Genomic DNA, 15,373 nt, shown 5'->3' with positions numbered 1-15,373 from the left:
CCCACGTGCCTGTTCTAAGAACCAGAAATAAACATTAGGACACAAAGGACGTGCACATCTCTGCTTACCGAAGGGTTCCCTGCCCACGTGAAATGTAGAACTTTTAGTTTCACTCATTCTAAGCACTGGAGCGCCGTCATGCATGTACCAAGAATTATGTCCTCAGTGCACTTATAGTGCAGAAGGAATCTGATTCCACGGCACACGATTTTATAGAAAATAAATCATCTTTGCAAGAGTGCTGCGCACACTTAAAACGCACAGATTTTTACTCACGTTCGGACAAATGTGACTTATACATTTGGCTTTAGAATCTGGAAGATTTACAAGAAATATTGCTTCAATCAGACGAGACAGATTCTTGTTCAATGAAGTTTATTGACATTTTGTTTGAGTAAGTCATTATATAACCCATATTCCTGAAAATAAACAATTTAATTATTTACAATTCAGATTGTTACAGATTGTTGTTATTTGTGATTCATGATCTATTTGGGCATTAAAAAAGAATGTTGTATTACTTCAGAAATCATTAAAAGGTAATACTGAAATTTTAGCCTTTCTTCTATAATAATGTCTGTCAATAATGATGCAGCATGTTATATTGTATTGGTATCAATGTCAGGCTATTTACATATAAAAAGCAATGGAATTCAGACATCAGGGGAAAAAATGAAAAGTATCATAGGCTCACTGAGATAGAGGGGTTTCTGGTTTCCTGCCTTATCTGCTGTTTACAGTGCTAAGAAGGTTCCATTTTCATGCGAAGCTCAGATCCAAGTAAGACTACAAAATGTGCACATGGTTAGCAAGCATCCCATTCAACTTCAAGCAAGCAAAATGGCAACAGGGAAAATGCGATGTTCGTGACATTCCAGTGCAGTGGAGCATTACGTTCTCAGACCACCGCAAGTTCGCAGCGCGCTCGCGTGAATAAACAGACCGAACGAATGAACGGATTTTGTGACAGGAACGCCAAAGCTTAGCGGACGGCCGCTTCCTGGAAAGCTGAATGGTTCCAAAACGGTTCCGTGTTGCACTCCCGTGTCCAGCTCTCAGAGTGTTCCAAGGTGGCCTGAAATAGGGGCCCCATGAGGGGCGGCCTATAGAAAAGACCCAAGCCACCCCCCCACCCCACCCCACCCCTAAATGACGGTGTTCTTTCTGGCCTGGTGGTACAAGGTGCGGCTGGCCCGCTTCTTCCTCCTGTAGCAAATCCAGCAGATGATGACGGTGGCGATGATGGCGATGCAGACCAAGGTGATGATGATGATTTTAGCGTCCCGGGAAAGGCCCTCCCCGTCACCATGGTTACTGTCGTCCCGCACGGGAGGAGTGGTGGCGGCAGGGGCAGCAGGGGTGCTCTTCTTGGGGGGCGGGGTGCGAGGCCTCCTTCGCATCTCCGTGGGTGTGGCCAAGTCGCCTGAGGGAGTGGTGGCGGTCGAGGTGGACGGCCTCCAGGCTTCTGCTTCCTCGTTGGTCAGGTCAGTAATTTTGGCGTGGGCCAGTGAATCGGGAGAGAGGCACGTCAGCAGGCTGGCATTCTGCACTTTGGAGGGGTGCCTCCTCACCCAGTCTCGCAGGGGCAGGATGTCCCGGTCGCACCTCCAGGGGTTCTGGGCGAGCTTCACCTCCTTCACCGCGTCCAGGGAGTCCAGCACCTCCTGCGACAGGCTCCGCAGGGAGTTGTTGTGGAGGTCCACTTCCCAGAGGGGAGGCAAGCCGTGGAAGAGCTTCCCAGGGAGGGACTGGATGAGATTGTGCTCCAGGGAGATGTTCTCCAGCTTGGGCAGCCCGCTGAAGGTCCCCTCCTCCAGGCCCGAGAGCAGGTTGGTGTGCAGGGACACCTCTCCCAGCTCGGCCAGGCCGCCGAAGGCCCCGGCGGGGACCGAGCCGATCCGGTTACGGCTCAGAACCAGGAGCCGCAGGCGCGTCAGGTTGCTGAACGCGCCGTCCTCCAGGCGCGTCAGCCGATTGTCGTACAGCCAGAGCTCCCGGAGGGCCATGGGGCCGAAGACGCCCGCGGGGACGCCGCTCAGCCGGTTCTCGAAGAGTGATATCTGGACGAGGTCGGGGAGGTCGAGGAAGATGCCCCGCGGAAGCAGGGACAAGCGGTTGTTGGAGAGGTACAGCTTCTTCAGTTTCCGCTGCGAGGAAAACAGGCGGCCGGGGAGGCTCTCGATCCGGTTGTCCTGCAAGGAGAGCTCCTCCAGGTTCACCAGGTCGTCGAAGCAGCCGGGCGGGATCTCTCCGACGGCGTTCCTGTTGAGTCTCAGGAACCTCAGCTCGCCGAGTCCTCGGAAGGTCTCCCGGGAAAGGTTGGCGATGTTGTTCTGGGCCAGGTTGACGGTCTGCAACTGCTTGAGTTGGCGGAATGCCTCCCCCGGGACGTGGGTGAGGAGGTTCCCGCTCAGGTCCAGATTCTGCAAGTCCCCGAGGGGCGAAAGTAGGTCAGGGGCGAGGACGAGTATTTTGTTTTTGCTCAAAGTGAGGGATTTGACCTTTCCCAGGTTCCGAAAGAGCTCGTCCGGGAGACTTTGCAGCCGGATTCCCGACAAGCCCAGGGCCACCAGGTTTCGCGTTTTGTCGAACGTGCCGGCGAGCACCTCCGCCATCGCGGAATCCTTGACCACGAACATCGAGAGGGCCGCGGAGAAGGCCTCGACGTCAGCGGGCTTCAAAGAGGAGATGCTGGCGTTGGTGATGTAAAGCATGGAGGTGGTCGAGGATATGGAGCTGGGAAACTCCGAGATGTTCTGGCACAGGACTTTGCTCTCTCTGCACTTGCATCCGTCTGGGCAGCCTCCAGAAACGGAGTCCGCAGCCAAAGCGCTGAGGAGCAAGTAGAGTGCGCACACTCCCAGATCCATGGCGCTCTAAAAATAGAACAGAGAAGTGAAAAGTTCAGTGAGGCACTCCTTTTTTCTTGACCTTCTCCTTTCTTCATATTTTTTCTTGTCCTACCTCTACATATCAAACCGGTTGGCTTACACAAGGCGCATGTTCTTGTTGGAATCATTTGCACGCATTACAGGATTACTGAGCATTATGAGTTTGCCTAATTAAAATGTACTGGGATGTGAATGTAGGGCCTTTATTTATCGTCACTTGCAAAGCTGCTTCTGATGTGTTCTCTTCTGAGGGTAAATCCATCCTTCAATAATCATTGAAGAGTGCTAATTAAGAGCAACAGCTTGCTAGAATTCAATGACGTCGCACTTATAACAAGCACACCCTGTGTATGCAGGGCCAAGTTTGGGTACTACCATCTAAAGGCTGGGGGGTCAAGCTCTAGTCATGGGGGGGGGGGGCACAGCATTTATGGATGTGTTTGTGCTCACTTTTCAATTGGCAGGCTGCTCAGTCCTTGGGGGGGGGGGGGAAAGTGTGCTGAGACTCTTTAGACATTCAGGGGCTTAAATTAAGGACAGGGGACCCACCATAAACCAGCAGACGATTACGACCTTGCCAGAATCTGAGGTTGAGATGAGATCTCCCCCTTCGGGACAGAGATTGGGAGCCGCAGTCAGGTTTAGGTGACCTGGCAGCACTCTCGGATGTTACACGGGTGTTACGGGGGGGGGGGGGGGGGCGGGACGGATGGGGGTGGGGTGGAGGCGTTCCTCTAAGAGGAACAGAGGGAGCTTTTTGGGTTTGCAGCGGGACACGTCTTTACAGCTGTACGGTGAGCCGGCTCTCGACCCCCCCTGTCCCACAGCAGGCAGGAATGCAGGGCTTGGGGGGGGGGGGAGGGAGGAGGGGGGTCACAGAGGTGCACGCCCCGAACGTTTGCCTGTTTGTAACGGCACAGGAGGGACTCTTAAAGAGAGACCTTGCCGAAATAACGAGCCGGTTTTGCTCCTCCCATCTCATCATTAAAAACAAATGGCAAATCAAGCTGTTTTTTGGTTTTTTATTGCTTGTTTTCTTTCAAGAAAACAATAAAGGGGAACTTAATAATAATAAGTAATAGGATCATTTTGACTTTCTTATTTGTGATGTGTCACAAAACTTCAGCCCACAACGTATCACAATGAACAGATACAGAACCAGGCCACCTGGGCGAAAATGCCTTGTTGATGGCAGAGTTCAGAGGAGAATGGCCAGACTGGTTCGAGCTGATAGAAAGGCAACAGTAACTCAAATACCCACTTGTTACAACCGAGGTATGCAGAAGAGCATCCCTGAACACACATCACGTCAAACCTTGAATCAGATGGGCTACAGCAACAGAAGACCACACCGGGTGCCACTCCTGTCACCTAATGAAGTGGCCGGTGAATGTATATTCAAAAGGTAAAAACTGCCATGAAGTCCCTTTAGAAAAAATTCACATTCGCATTTCACCTCTGCTTGCTACTGTCTACTAGCAAATCTGACTTTGAAACCTTGAATTAACTGTCTACGTCAAAGGTTTTAGTGAGTTAGGCATTCCTCAATTAGGAATGGAATTAGGAGTTTGGACTAAGAATTTGAGTCGTTTTTTTTTTACAGTGAAAATGTTGCTTTTAAATTTGATTTAGATATAGTTAATAATAACATATTTTAGGGCTTATGGCCATAGGTAGGAAACATTTGTCTCTGTGTTTTGAACACTTGTACTTGCATCACAAAATGAAACATGTCCTCCCTGTTGTAAAGCAGTTCATACCGCTCCAGTGTAAACCAGTTGAAACAATAAACTTGCTCAATCAGTACCTTTCTGTGTTCACTGAGATGAAGCTTCTGACCGTCCTTTCCTGCTGAATTGTGCCTTTGATAAATTTAATGAAGGGGAAAAAACGACTGTGTTCCCCACTGATGTAATGATTCCCAGCCTTTCCGAAACCGCAGTCTGGACTAAGTCGGAATTGGATTTTTTTTTCCAGCTGAACATCAGTTCCAGGGAAAATATTTTTTTTCCTTCCCCCAGTATTGTAGAATCAGCATTTTGAAGTGAATCGGAGAACATTTCGGTGTCATGCTGTTTTTAAAAGTAACCGTTCTTGGAGTATCACTAAAAGTAAACACAATATCTCATTTGATGTAGCTGAGCCTTAAAACCCCTGCTATTGAAGAAGCTGTGAAAGCGAGAAAGTGAGTTCAAACATTTAGTTTTATTCACAAATTTTAAAAAAGCTCAAAAGCTACTATTAATGACAATGTTTCACTGAATTGCAGTGTAATATCGGCATACTCTCTTATATTTATACACACACACACGAAAACACACACACATACAGACTCACCAGTCCCTGAGGGCATGTTCTGTGAACTCCAGAAAGCAGACCGCATGGGAAAATTAAACCCTTAAACGCTACATTGTTTTGAAGTTTGCTAATGACAAAATGAGCGTAATTGCTCTGACACGAACGACCGCTTTCCCGCTGCGCTCTCTGAAAGGGCTCAGGGACGAGCGCTGGAGACGCGCAGCCACGGCGACTCACGGCGACACTTACCGCGCTGTTTGGGCCGGTGTCGGCGTGGAAACGAGACCTCAGCTCCGTACGGCTCCCCGGCTTCTCCTCGCAACCTCTCCTGGCTTACGTTAAAGACACCCCCCCTCTACCCCCCCCCCTCCCCTTTCCGTTCCAACGCCTCGGAGAGGACACGGTCTGGCTTCCGGTGCTTTCCACACCGTCCGTCACACAAGGCGATATTACCTCTTCATGGGCATCACCACCATCATCATCATCATCACCATCACCATCACCATCACCATCATCATCATTTCCTCCTGTGACACATGAGCAGTCTGCTTTGTTCAAACACACTCTGTCCTTTTTCTCGATCTCTCTCTCTCTCTCTCCCACCCTCTCCCTCTCCCTCCTTTTTCTGTCTTTCTCTCCCACCCATCTCTCTCTCTCTCTTGCAAACATTTTTGGGAAGTAGTGTGCCGGCAGAGCCCCACCTATTCTGCTACTGTGTGTGTGTGTGTGTGTGTGTTTTAGTGTGAGTGTGTGTGTGTGTGTGTGTGTTTTAGTGTGAGTGTGTGTGTGTGTGTGTGTGTGTGTGTGCGTGTGTGTGTGTGTGTTTGTGTGTGTATGTGAGTGTGCGTGTGTGTGTGTGTGTGAGTGTGTGTGTGCGTGTGTGCGTGTGTGTGTTTGTGTGTGTGTGTTTGTGGGTGTGGGTGTGTTTGTGTGTGTGTGTGTGCGTGTGTGTGTGTATGTTTGTGTGTGTGCTTTAGAGTGTGAATTAGTGTATGTGGTGTATGTATGTGTGTGTGTCTGTGTGTATATGGTGTGTGTGGTGTGTGTGTGTGTGTGCTTTAGTGTGTGAATTAGTGTATGTGGTGTATGTTTGTGTGTGTGTGTGTATATGGTGTGTGTGCTTTAGTGTGTGAATTAGTGTATGTGGTGTGTGTGTGTGTCTGTGTGTGTGTGTGTGTATGTGTGTGTGTGTGTGTGAGTATGGTGTGTGTGTGTGTGTTGTAGTGTGTGAATGAGTGTATGTGGTGTGTGTGTGTGTGTGTGTGTGTGTGGTGTGTTTGTATGGTGTGTGTGGTGTGTGTCTGTGAGTATGTGTATGTGTGTTTGTGAGTGTGTGTGTGTGTGTGTGTGTGTGTGAATGAGTGTATGTGGTGTGTTTGTATGGTGTGTGTGGTGTGTGTCTGTGAGTGTGTGAATGTGTGTTTGTGAGTGTGTGTGTGTGTGTGTGTGTGTGTGTGCGTGTAAGTGTGGTGTGTGTGTGTGTTGTAGTGTATGAATGAGTGTATGTGGTGTGTGTGTGTGTTGTAGTGTGTATGTGTGAGTGTGTGTGAGAATGGTGTGTGTGTGTGTGTGTGTGTGTGTTTTAGTGTGTGAATGAGTATATGTGGTGTGTGTGTATGGTGTGTGTGGTGTGTGTGTGTGTGTGTGTGTTTTAGTGTGTGAATGAGTATATGTGGTGTGTGTGTGTATGGTGTGTGTGGTGTGTGTCGGTGAGTGTGTGTGTTTGTGTTTTAGTATGTAAATGAGTATATGTGGTGTGTGTGTATGGTGCGTGTGGTGTGTGTCGGTGAGTGTGTGTGTGTGTGCGTGATTGCGTGTGTGTGTGTGCAGACAGAGTGTTAGGGTTAGGATTAGGTACCTTGCTGGGCTTTCCATAACGAGTCATAATGACTGAAGCAGGAATAAGCCGGAATCCTCTACACTCAGGCCTGCATTTAGTCCTGCTTACGCTGCGTCTATGCCGAATTTTCAGGAAATTACACATTAATCAGCCCGTGTTTGTCATCTTCTTTTAAATATATTTTTTGTTTGGTTAAGTGAGACTGAAGCCAGCTATTGTCCTGTAAGTTACATGCTGTTTTGTCAGAAACTTATTATCTCCAGCAACAGATACGGATATTCCACACACACACCCCCCCCCCACCCCCCCCACACCCGTTCCCTCATTATGGGAGGTTTTGAGATGTTTTCGAAAGATGATGCTCGGTGAGAGATTGAGGCTTTTTTCTGTTTTTACCACATTTATAATAAAAATGATAATAAATTTTATTTAATGGTCTGATGAAAAGAACAGAGGGTCAGAAGGCTGAGGGAAAAAAAACAGAATGTTTCTTTCCACCATTCTCTTCCTCTTCATTAAAATGCTCCCTCTCTCCCTCTCCCTCTCTCCCACTGTCTCTCTGCCTCTTTGTCTCGCTCTATCTCTCTCTTTCAAAGCCTCAGAGCACATCTGTTCGTTTATAGTGCACAGGCATGTTTTTGGTTACTTAAATCCAGAGCCTATGTAAGAGAACACAAGAGGATAGCTGAGTGAAATCTTATAGCTCGGGTAGGTCTCCCACATCACATCACACATTTTTTTCACTTTTATTTCTTCTTATTTCTTCGTCTCTATCCTGGTTTAACTCCAGTATTACTTCGGGTTTTTTTGTGTGTAATCCTGCATCCCGAACCCCTCCACTGCCTCCCCCCTCTTCCCCCTTCCCTCTTCCCCCCACCCCCCATTGATAGAAACTTGGGTCTGTTGAGCAATGTTATGACCCTCTGACAGCTGTACTAACATCTTGTTGATTGGAGGAGTAGAGTGTGAAACACGCGCACACATGCACACACACTCACACACATATTCACACACACGCACACACACGCACACACTCTCTGACACACACTCACACGCACACAGACACACACACACGCACAAACACACACACACACACATGCACACACACACATACACACACACGCATATACACACACACACACACACACACGCACACACTCTCTGACACACACTCACACGCACACAGACACACACACACGCACAAACACACACACACACATGCACACACACACATACACACACACACATATACACACACACATGCACACACACACATATACACACGTACACACACGCACACACTCTCTGACACACACTCACAGGCACACAGACACACACACACACACACACACACACACGCACACACTCTCTGACACACACACATACACAAACAACATCCCTGCTCTTTCAGTTTTAGTGACGTAAACCACTTTGACTTGTAGCCCTCACCCACCCACCCCCCCAGCATCTTGAATGTTTGATGTAAATAGCGTGTTTGTTTCTTGTTTGTTCCATATACGTAATAAGCCCGGCTAACGGGCTTTATGAGCACCTTGCGCTTTACGATCAGCACCGCGCCGCTTTTTCCAATTAGCTGCAAACGTAAGCACTAAAAACGGCAAAGAACAGGCATCAGCTCGATTAGCAGGAGTTGTTTCTTTGGTTATTTTAGCACAAAGACCGTGATTTAAGTCCAAGCTCGACGACCAGACCTTTGTCTCTGCGTGACAAAATTATAACTACCGCTTCCAAAAAAACGTATTACTGTGCTTCCTTCTTCTCATCAAACAGGGGGAAAAAACAAGCCTTTTCTTCCTTCATTTTTGATGGACCTACTTTGGCAGGCCATCGTGTTGATTCAGATTGGGGGAAAAAATTTGGCCATTTTTTTTTTTAAACGCCAATATTGCCACAACCTCAAGGATGCAGCCTGGCTCAGAGATAATGCCGCTATCTCAGCCGTTTGTTTCCTATTTTTAGTTCGTTTCTGTTTTTATCCAAATGTTTTGTTTTTTTGTGTGCAGTTCCATTTCAGTTCAGCCAGTTCATTTGCTGAACTGACCGAACTGAAATGGAAGTGGCCCCCGCCTTCAATACGTGGCCCCCAATCATACGTCATAAAATGTAGCTTTACTGCAGCAGATCTTTAATTTCCTCCAATAGTGTATTAATGGGAGGTGTTGCCAAAACACGGTAGCAGAAAAATAGACAAACAAAAAACAAAAAGTGCATTAATGTATTATATCTGAAACATCAATTTTTGCTGAAAACGGAAGCATAAAACAGTACCACAAAGTCTTCAGATTAAAGTAAAGAAATACATAAGTAGGGTAGATTGCCTGCTCTCCTTTAAAAAAAAATATTTTTAAAAGATGAAAACATAAACAAGCACCCCAGCATTCTTTCATACGGTAAATACAGCTCATGTCATCGCACGGTTCTTCAACCATCGCTCCAGGGTTACATATTTACATATTATTCCTTGTTTTTTTTGCCTTCATTTAATGTAGTGGCTTCAGCATAATGGCCACACATACACACAAATCCACAAACAAAATGAAATGAGTCCAGAGCTTCAATGAAAGATACCAATGTTGCAATTGACAATGGCCATTTTGGCTCACGACAAAGAATGAAATATATTTTTTAAAAACCCTTGTTTAAACTGTTAACATGTTGAAATATGCGCAAGCAAATATGTGGTAAATGGTAAATGGTAAATGGAAATTTATGAGCAAAGCCAGAACAGCAAGAAAAGAAAAAGTGAATTACAAATACAAACAAAACTTGTTGTGCAAGACAAATGGTATGGTCCATGTCACCGGTTCTTCAACCAATTTTAAATATCGCTAAATTATAAATCCTTTTTTAAAAACAGTACCCAAATTTAGAACTGTAGTACCTTTCATTGACACGTCAAATACACATACTAGCACAGCCTAATGGACTACCCACTCATTCCAAGGTCCACCCCACACACTCCCACGACCCAATCTGGGCCCCTGACCCATGGTTTTAAGAAACACCAATTCCCGTTAATGCGAGAAAATGATTATTTGCGGCATGTGCTACAATTTTTAACTTTTAGAATCTTCACTTTCTTCCGGATGCGCTCCTGTTCTTCTTCTCGCGCACGGTCCCTTCAGCGACTCGCTCCATGGCTTGATTCAGTCTGTAAAGCACCCAGAGGCTTCCGGCGATCAGTGCCACGCACGTGGCCACCAGAAGGACGTGGAACACCACCAGGAACGTGATGTACGGGCCACTAGGGGGCAGCGTCCACAGGTAGACCCAGCCGTTTAATCGATTGTTGTGCACAATGCTGTACTCCGGCTGCAGGACGACGACTTCGTAAAAAGCCTGCGACTCTTTACCGAGGCCGTCCTCTAGGGGGCGATCTTCGGTGGAGGTGCGCGGCAAGGCGGCGGTGCTGGGCGAAGATCGAGTCTGGCGAGCGGCAGTTTGAGCCGTCGGTCGAGCCGCGCTTGCGGCTCCTTTCGTGAGGTCGTACCAAGAAGGCGGGCCTGAAGAGTCCTCCGAGGGCCCGCTTTCGGCAGTCGGGTTACCCTCCGTGGGGGATGCCTTGCGAGTGACAGCAGTGTGGTTAATCGGCCCAATTTTGGCAACCGGGTCATCTTCGGTGGTGGACGCCTTGAGAGTGATGGTAGGATGGCTAACATTACCGGTAAAATCAGCTGTAGGGGTAACCCAACAACGAACCAACTCGGCGGACAACGACCCCAGGGAGGTGTTCCGTAGACGGGGCGGCGCGTGGCACGCCACACGGTCGTAATCCTCAACCACGGTTCGCATCCGGCCGACCCACTGGGCAAAGTCCAGGATATCGCAGGTGCACTGCCAGGGGTTGTCTTTGAGAGTGACCATTCTCAACCCGGCCGCCGTTGATAGAACCCCTCCGGGAAGGGTTTCCAAGCGGTTGTGCTCCAGACTTAGGTTGGCGAGTTTCGGGACATTGCGAAAGACATCGGGAGGGAGGGAGCGAAGCTGGTTGGAGTTGAGAATCAGGGTTTCTAGGTTGATCAGGCCGGAGAACTGGTCCGTATGGAGAAATTCAAGGCTGTTGGCTGCCAGTTTGAGCCTGTAGAGGCCGGAGAGACAAGAGAAGATGTCTTTTGGAAGATGCCTCAGCCTGCTGTTAAAGGTGACCGAGAGCATTTCCAGTGTTGTCATGTTACAAAACAGATTTTCTGGAAGGGTGTCTAACTCCGTTTCATACAGGTAAAACTTCTTGAGGCTTGGCATGTGTCCAATGAGCTGGTCGGGTAGGAAGGTGAGAGGGTTTTTGTAGAAGCTGAGGAAGGTTATATTTGGAAGGTAGTAAAAACTCTGGGCTGGGATAGTCTGGAGTCTGTTCCGGGACAGAGTAAGCTTCACTAGGTTGGGCATGTTCCAGAACAGGCGAGGAGAGAGACGACTGATTTGGTTGTTGAAGAGTTCCAGTTCAAGAATGTCTTTGATGTTGTCGAAGGTTCCAGGACGGACAGACTCCAGCTGGTTGTAGTAGAGCCTGAGGTGAGTCAATTTAGCCAAGCGGCTGAACACAGACGCGGGGAGTTGTCTCAGAGAGTTCTTCCCCAGGTCCAGCTGGACGAGGTTCCCCAGGTTCCGGAAGACGTCTTCGTCGAGGTGAGCCAGGCGGTTGCCGCTGAGGTCCAGCACGGTCAGCTCCGCGAGTGCGTCGAACAGGCCCGGCGGGATCGCCTCCAGCTCGTTGCCGCTGAGAAACAGCTGGCGGAGGCCGGTCAGGTTCGCGAACGCCCGCGCGGGAAGGCACGACAGCCTGTTGGACGACAGCTTCAGGGAGCGGAGCCGGGGCACCGCTCCGAACGCCGCCGGGTGGACGGTTCTCACCCGACTGCAATTGAGGTCGATCCCGAGCAGGGCGGGCATGTCGCGGAAGCTTCCCTCGCCCAGTTCGGCTATCCGAGTGCCGGCCAATCGCAGCAGGATCGTCCTGGGGGACACCGGAGAGGGCACGTCCGTGACGTCCGCGCCGCACTCGACCACTTCCTCGTTGCCGCAGTCGCAGCCGGCGGGACAGCAGGTGGCGCTGCTGAGCAGCTCACCGAGAAAAAGGACCAGGGCGAAAAACCGCATGGCTCCTGCAGGGGGCACAAGAGGCAAATTTTTACAAAAGTTGTGACTGCGTAAAATCCGTTCCACATCTATGGTACCTAATGAGCTCACACGTTCGATCTTAAAACAGTAGATTAAAAGAGCAGTCACTCTTCTCTCTCTATTATTTTGCAGGTCTTCAGCCGCCATACATTCAGATGGTGGTGTTTATTTGCTTTCAGCTTCGCCCAACTCTAGATCTCGTGGTGTTCGCTTACCATGTAAATGTTTTTTTTTTTTTTTTTTTTTACAAGCTGTTTTGGCTAAACTCAGCTGCCAAATGTCTAAATTGTGAATTGTACAGCAGGGGTGGATGGGTTATTGAAAAAATCATATTTTAAATCTAATCTAAATTTTTCCAGCTGCATTACTTTTAAAACTGGCAGTTGTAGACAATGGAGTAGTACGTATTTATCTTCCAATGATTTGAGACATGCACATTAGTCAGTTTTTCACAGCCACCCCAAGCCCTGGAATGAGGTTTGATTATTGGTCAACTAATGTTTAAAGTACAAAATGACAGTAGTACTACACAACTTATGTAGTGCATCAATCCTAATCAATAAAGGTTTAAAATTATTTCAATATTTTTTACATCAAATTTTTTAAATTGGTTTTGATATTTTGATATCAAATTTACATTTATATTTCATAGCCCATTTCATGCCTGAAACCAAACAGAAACCAAACAATGGCAAAAGAAACAGTTAATAGATTTTGATGTTGTCATCATGACGATTCCTGCTTAAATAGCCACTATAAAGTAAAATCTAATATTAATAAAATATTGGTTACTGAAATCCTGGTAATTGCACATTTCTGTCAGAATATAATTAAAATATCTTTTTTTATCAGTAAACTACATTCATGAAAAAATGTCTACCTACCTTTGAATTGGGAGCAAAACTATTTTCTGTGCAATGGAAGGGAAAGTCTGCCTTTTATAATAAGGGTATTCCTCCCTTTATAAAAGGATATTTAGCATTTCCGCTTCCCCCCAGTTTATCAGGCTGTCCATGCAGGGAGCCCATGTCCGTCCAGCTTTCATATATATACGCGTACAGATAAGCCCTGTCGCAGGAAGTCACACTCCTGCTACTGTACAATTTTACTGTGCAATGCCTCTATGTGTAATGCCTTCTGCCACAGCAGAACCCTGCAATGAGGGAACGCACATTTTTATGGTAAATGGTAAATGGACTGCATTTATATAGCGCTTTTATCCAAAGCGCTTTACAATTGATGCTCTCATTCGCCACTTCGACTTCGACATGCCCAGGGCGGGGTTTGAACCGGCAACCCTCCGACTGCCAGACAATCAGTCTTACCTCCTGAGCTATGTCGCCCCTTTTAAAGGCTGACTGTGTAGTGTAATGCCCAGAGGGAATGGAGATATTATTAATGAGGGTTAAAGGTTGACTGCCTTTTTTTTTGGCGGGGGGGGGGGGCAATGCTTTTGCACATCAAAAAAGCTTTGGTGAGTATTAAAATTAGAACGGTTTAGGGGTCATTTTGATCAGCTCCCTTTGAAATGCCGTAATATTTCCGTAAAAAGGACAGCCGATGTCCTTTTGCTCATTAAACTCCTCATTTAAACAGAGCGATTCCATTCTATTGATCTTAACAGAATATAGGCAATGGCTCACTTTGATTTGCTTTCATTGTGACCATTTTCATTTTCAACAAGCATTTAGTTTCTAGTAACCAGGGGCCTCATTTATAAAAATGTTCTTAGATTTATACTTGAACTTAGTCTTATGATAATTTTCAATGGTGTGCTTACGTTCAATTCATAAAAGATACTGAGCATAAAAAACCTTGCTTACACAGGTTCTAAGAAGCCCATTTGTAACTTATGCACTTGTGATCTATAAATCTCAAATTAACTTAAAATTGACGGCACCTGAACATGCCTTACAATCAGCGATTTCCCCTTATATAATGCTAGCACAAATGAGGGTTTAGTCAGGAATAACCATGGACCAAAAGAGAAAAGCAAACTTTTTGGAAGATCATCATGCGCAAAAAAGTCATTCCGGTCTCTGAAAACTCTCTCCCTCCTAAAAACAGGTTTTTCAATGTCTTCCAATAACGCGAGAACAGCCATGGTTACTTTTTTCTAATTTGACACACTATTTATAGAACATCACATCCTGTTTTTAATTCAAAACACCTTGCGTCTGGCAATTAATTCCTCACACCTTTAATTGATAATTCCTTTCAAATTGTTCATAAAGCTAATGCAAAGTTCACCACAGGCTTGGACGCATATGCGTCCCAAAAAATACCCCTACATAACCAGCAGGAAATCACTTACGTCAAGTCTAGACTTTGCGCAGAGATAAGATCATTTCCACGTCAAAGTAAGGTTTTATAAATAACTACTTATACGTGGTTTTCTGCGTAAGTCATACTTAAGATCAAAATTGATCGTAGGTCCATTCTATAAATGAGGCCCCAGAACACAGGTCCTCACTGTGCATGCCTCACCTGTCATTCTACCAATTAATCTATTTTTAAAAGAGAGTAGCACAGTGGGTAAGGAACTGGGCTTGTAACCGAAAGGTTTCAGGTTCGATTCCCGGGTAGGACACTGCTGTTGTACCCTTGAGCAAGGTACGAAACCGAAATTGCTTCAGTATATATCCAGCTGTATAAATGGATACAATGTAAAAATGCTGTGTAAAAGTTGTGTAAGTAGCTCTGGATAAGAGCGTCTGCTAAATGCCTGTAATGTAATGTAACGGAACCTCCAAAAACTTACAATGGAATGCCCGGTTCCTACAATGGATTGTAATTGTGAGTTCAGAATTGTAATTAAAATGCAACTGAGAGAAACTTTGGCCCGAAGGATGATGGTAAAATTAGCTGACATTAAACACACTGTGAGATTGTGCAAGTGCGACCTGCCACGATGCAGTAAAATGAACTAAATTAGTGGCTTTTTGGTAAGGCACGTACTCAGAACCAATGAATGAGCCCATAGTGCATAAATGGCTCAGTTTAATGGCACAAAGACTGCAAACCTTAAACAGCAATTTAGGCTGTAAGGCCAGATGTTTTTATTCAGAACATGGGTTCCAAAAAGCCATGTATACGGAGCAACCCATAAGTATTTGGACGGTGAAACAGTTTAGGTTGTTTTGAATGTGAAATTAAACAAATGATGTTATAATGCAGACTATCAGCTTTAATTTGAGAGGATGTT

General features: G+C 46.5%; 2 protein-coding genes across 2 annotated transcripts; both read right to left on the bottom strand.

Moving 5' to 3' along the window:
* Positions 1-358: 358 nt before the first annotated feature.
* On the bottom strand, positions 359-5,790 carry lrrc15 (leucine rich repeat containing 15). The gene is made up of 2 exons (XM_064330220.1): positions 5,439-5,790; positions 359-2,876 (listed from the first exon to the last, which is right to left on the bottom strand). Exon 2 carries the CDS (start codon positions 2,868-2,870, stop codon positions 1,146-1,148), a length of 1,725 nt encoding a protein of 574 aa, XP_064186290.1. The 5' UTR covers positions 2,871-2,876; positions 5,439-5,790; the 3' UTR covers positions 359-1,145.
* A 3,368-nt stretch (positions 5,791-9,158) lies between these two features.
* On the bottom strand, positions 9,159-13,193 carry LOC135252296 (leucine-rich repeat-containing protein 15). Its single transcript, XM_064330218.1, has 2 exons — positions 13,053-13,193; positions 9,159-12,152 (listed from the first exon to the last, which is right to left on the bottom strand). The coding sequence occupies exon 2, from the start codon at positions 12,145-12,147 to the stop codon at positions 10,123-10,125; it is 2,025 nt and encodes a 674-aa protein (XP_064186288.1). The 5' UTR covers positions 12,148-12,152; positions 13,053-13,193; the 3' UTR covers positions 9,159-10,122.
* Between the last annotated feature and the right edge of the window lie 2,180 nt (positions 13,194-15,373).

This window comes from Anguilla rostrata, chromosome 4 (assembly GCF_018555375.3).
Source record: "Anguilla rostrata isolate EN2019 chromosome 4, ASM1855537v3, whole genome shotgun sequence".
Taxonomy (NCBI): domain Eukaryota; kingdom Metazoa; phylum Chordata; class Actinopteri; order Anguilliformes; family Anguillidae; genus Anguilla; species Anguilla rostrata.
This window is presented reverse-complemented; position numbering and strand designations above follow the sequence as displayed.

What these genes read in the sequence shown, in the direction of transcription:
- lrrc15 (XM_064330220.1), bottom strand. Translation starts at nt 2,870, where the DNA reads ATGGATCTGGGAGTGTGCGCACTCTACTTGCTCCTCAGCGCTTTGGCT.
- LOC135252296 (XM_064330218.1), bottom strand. Translation starts at nt 12,147, where the DNA reads ATGCGGTTTTTCGCCCTGGTCCTTTTTCTCGGTGAGCTGCTCAGCAGC.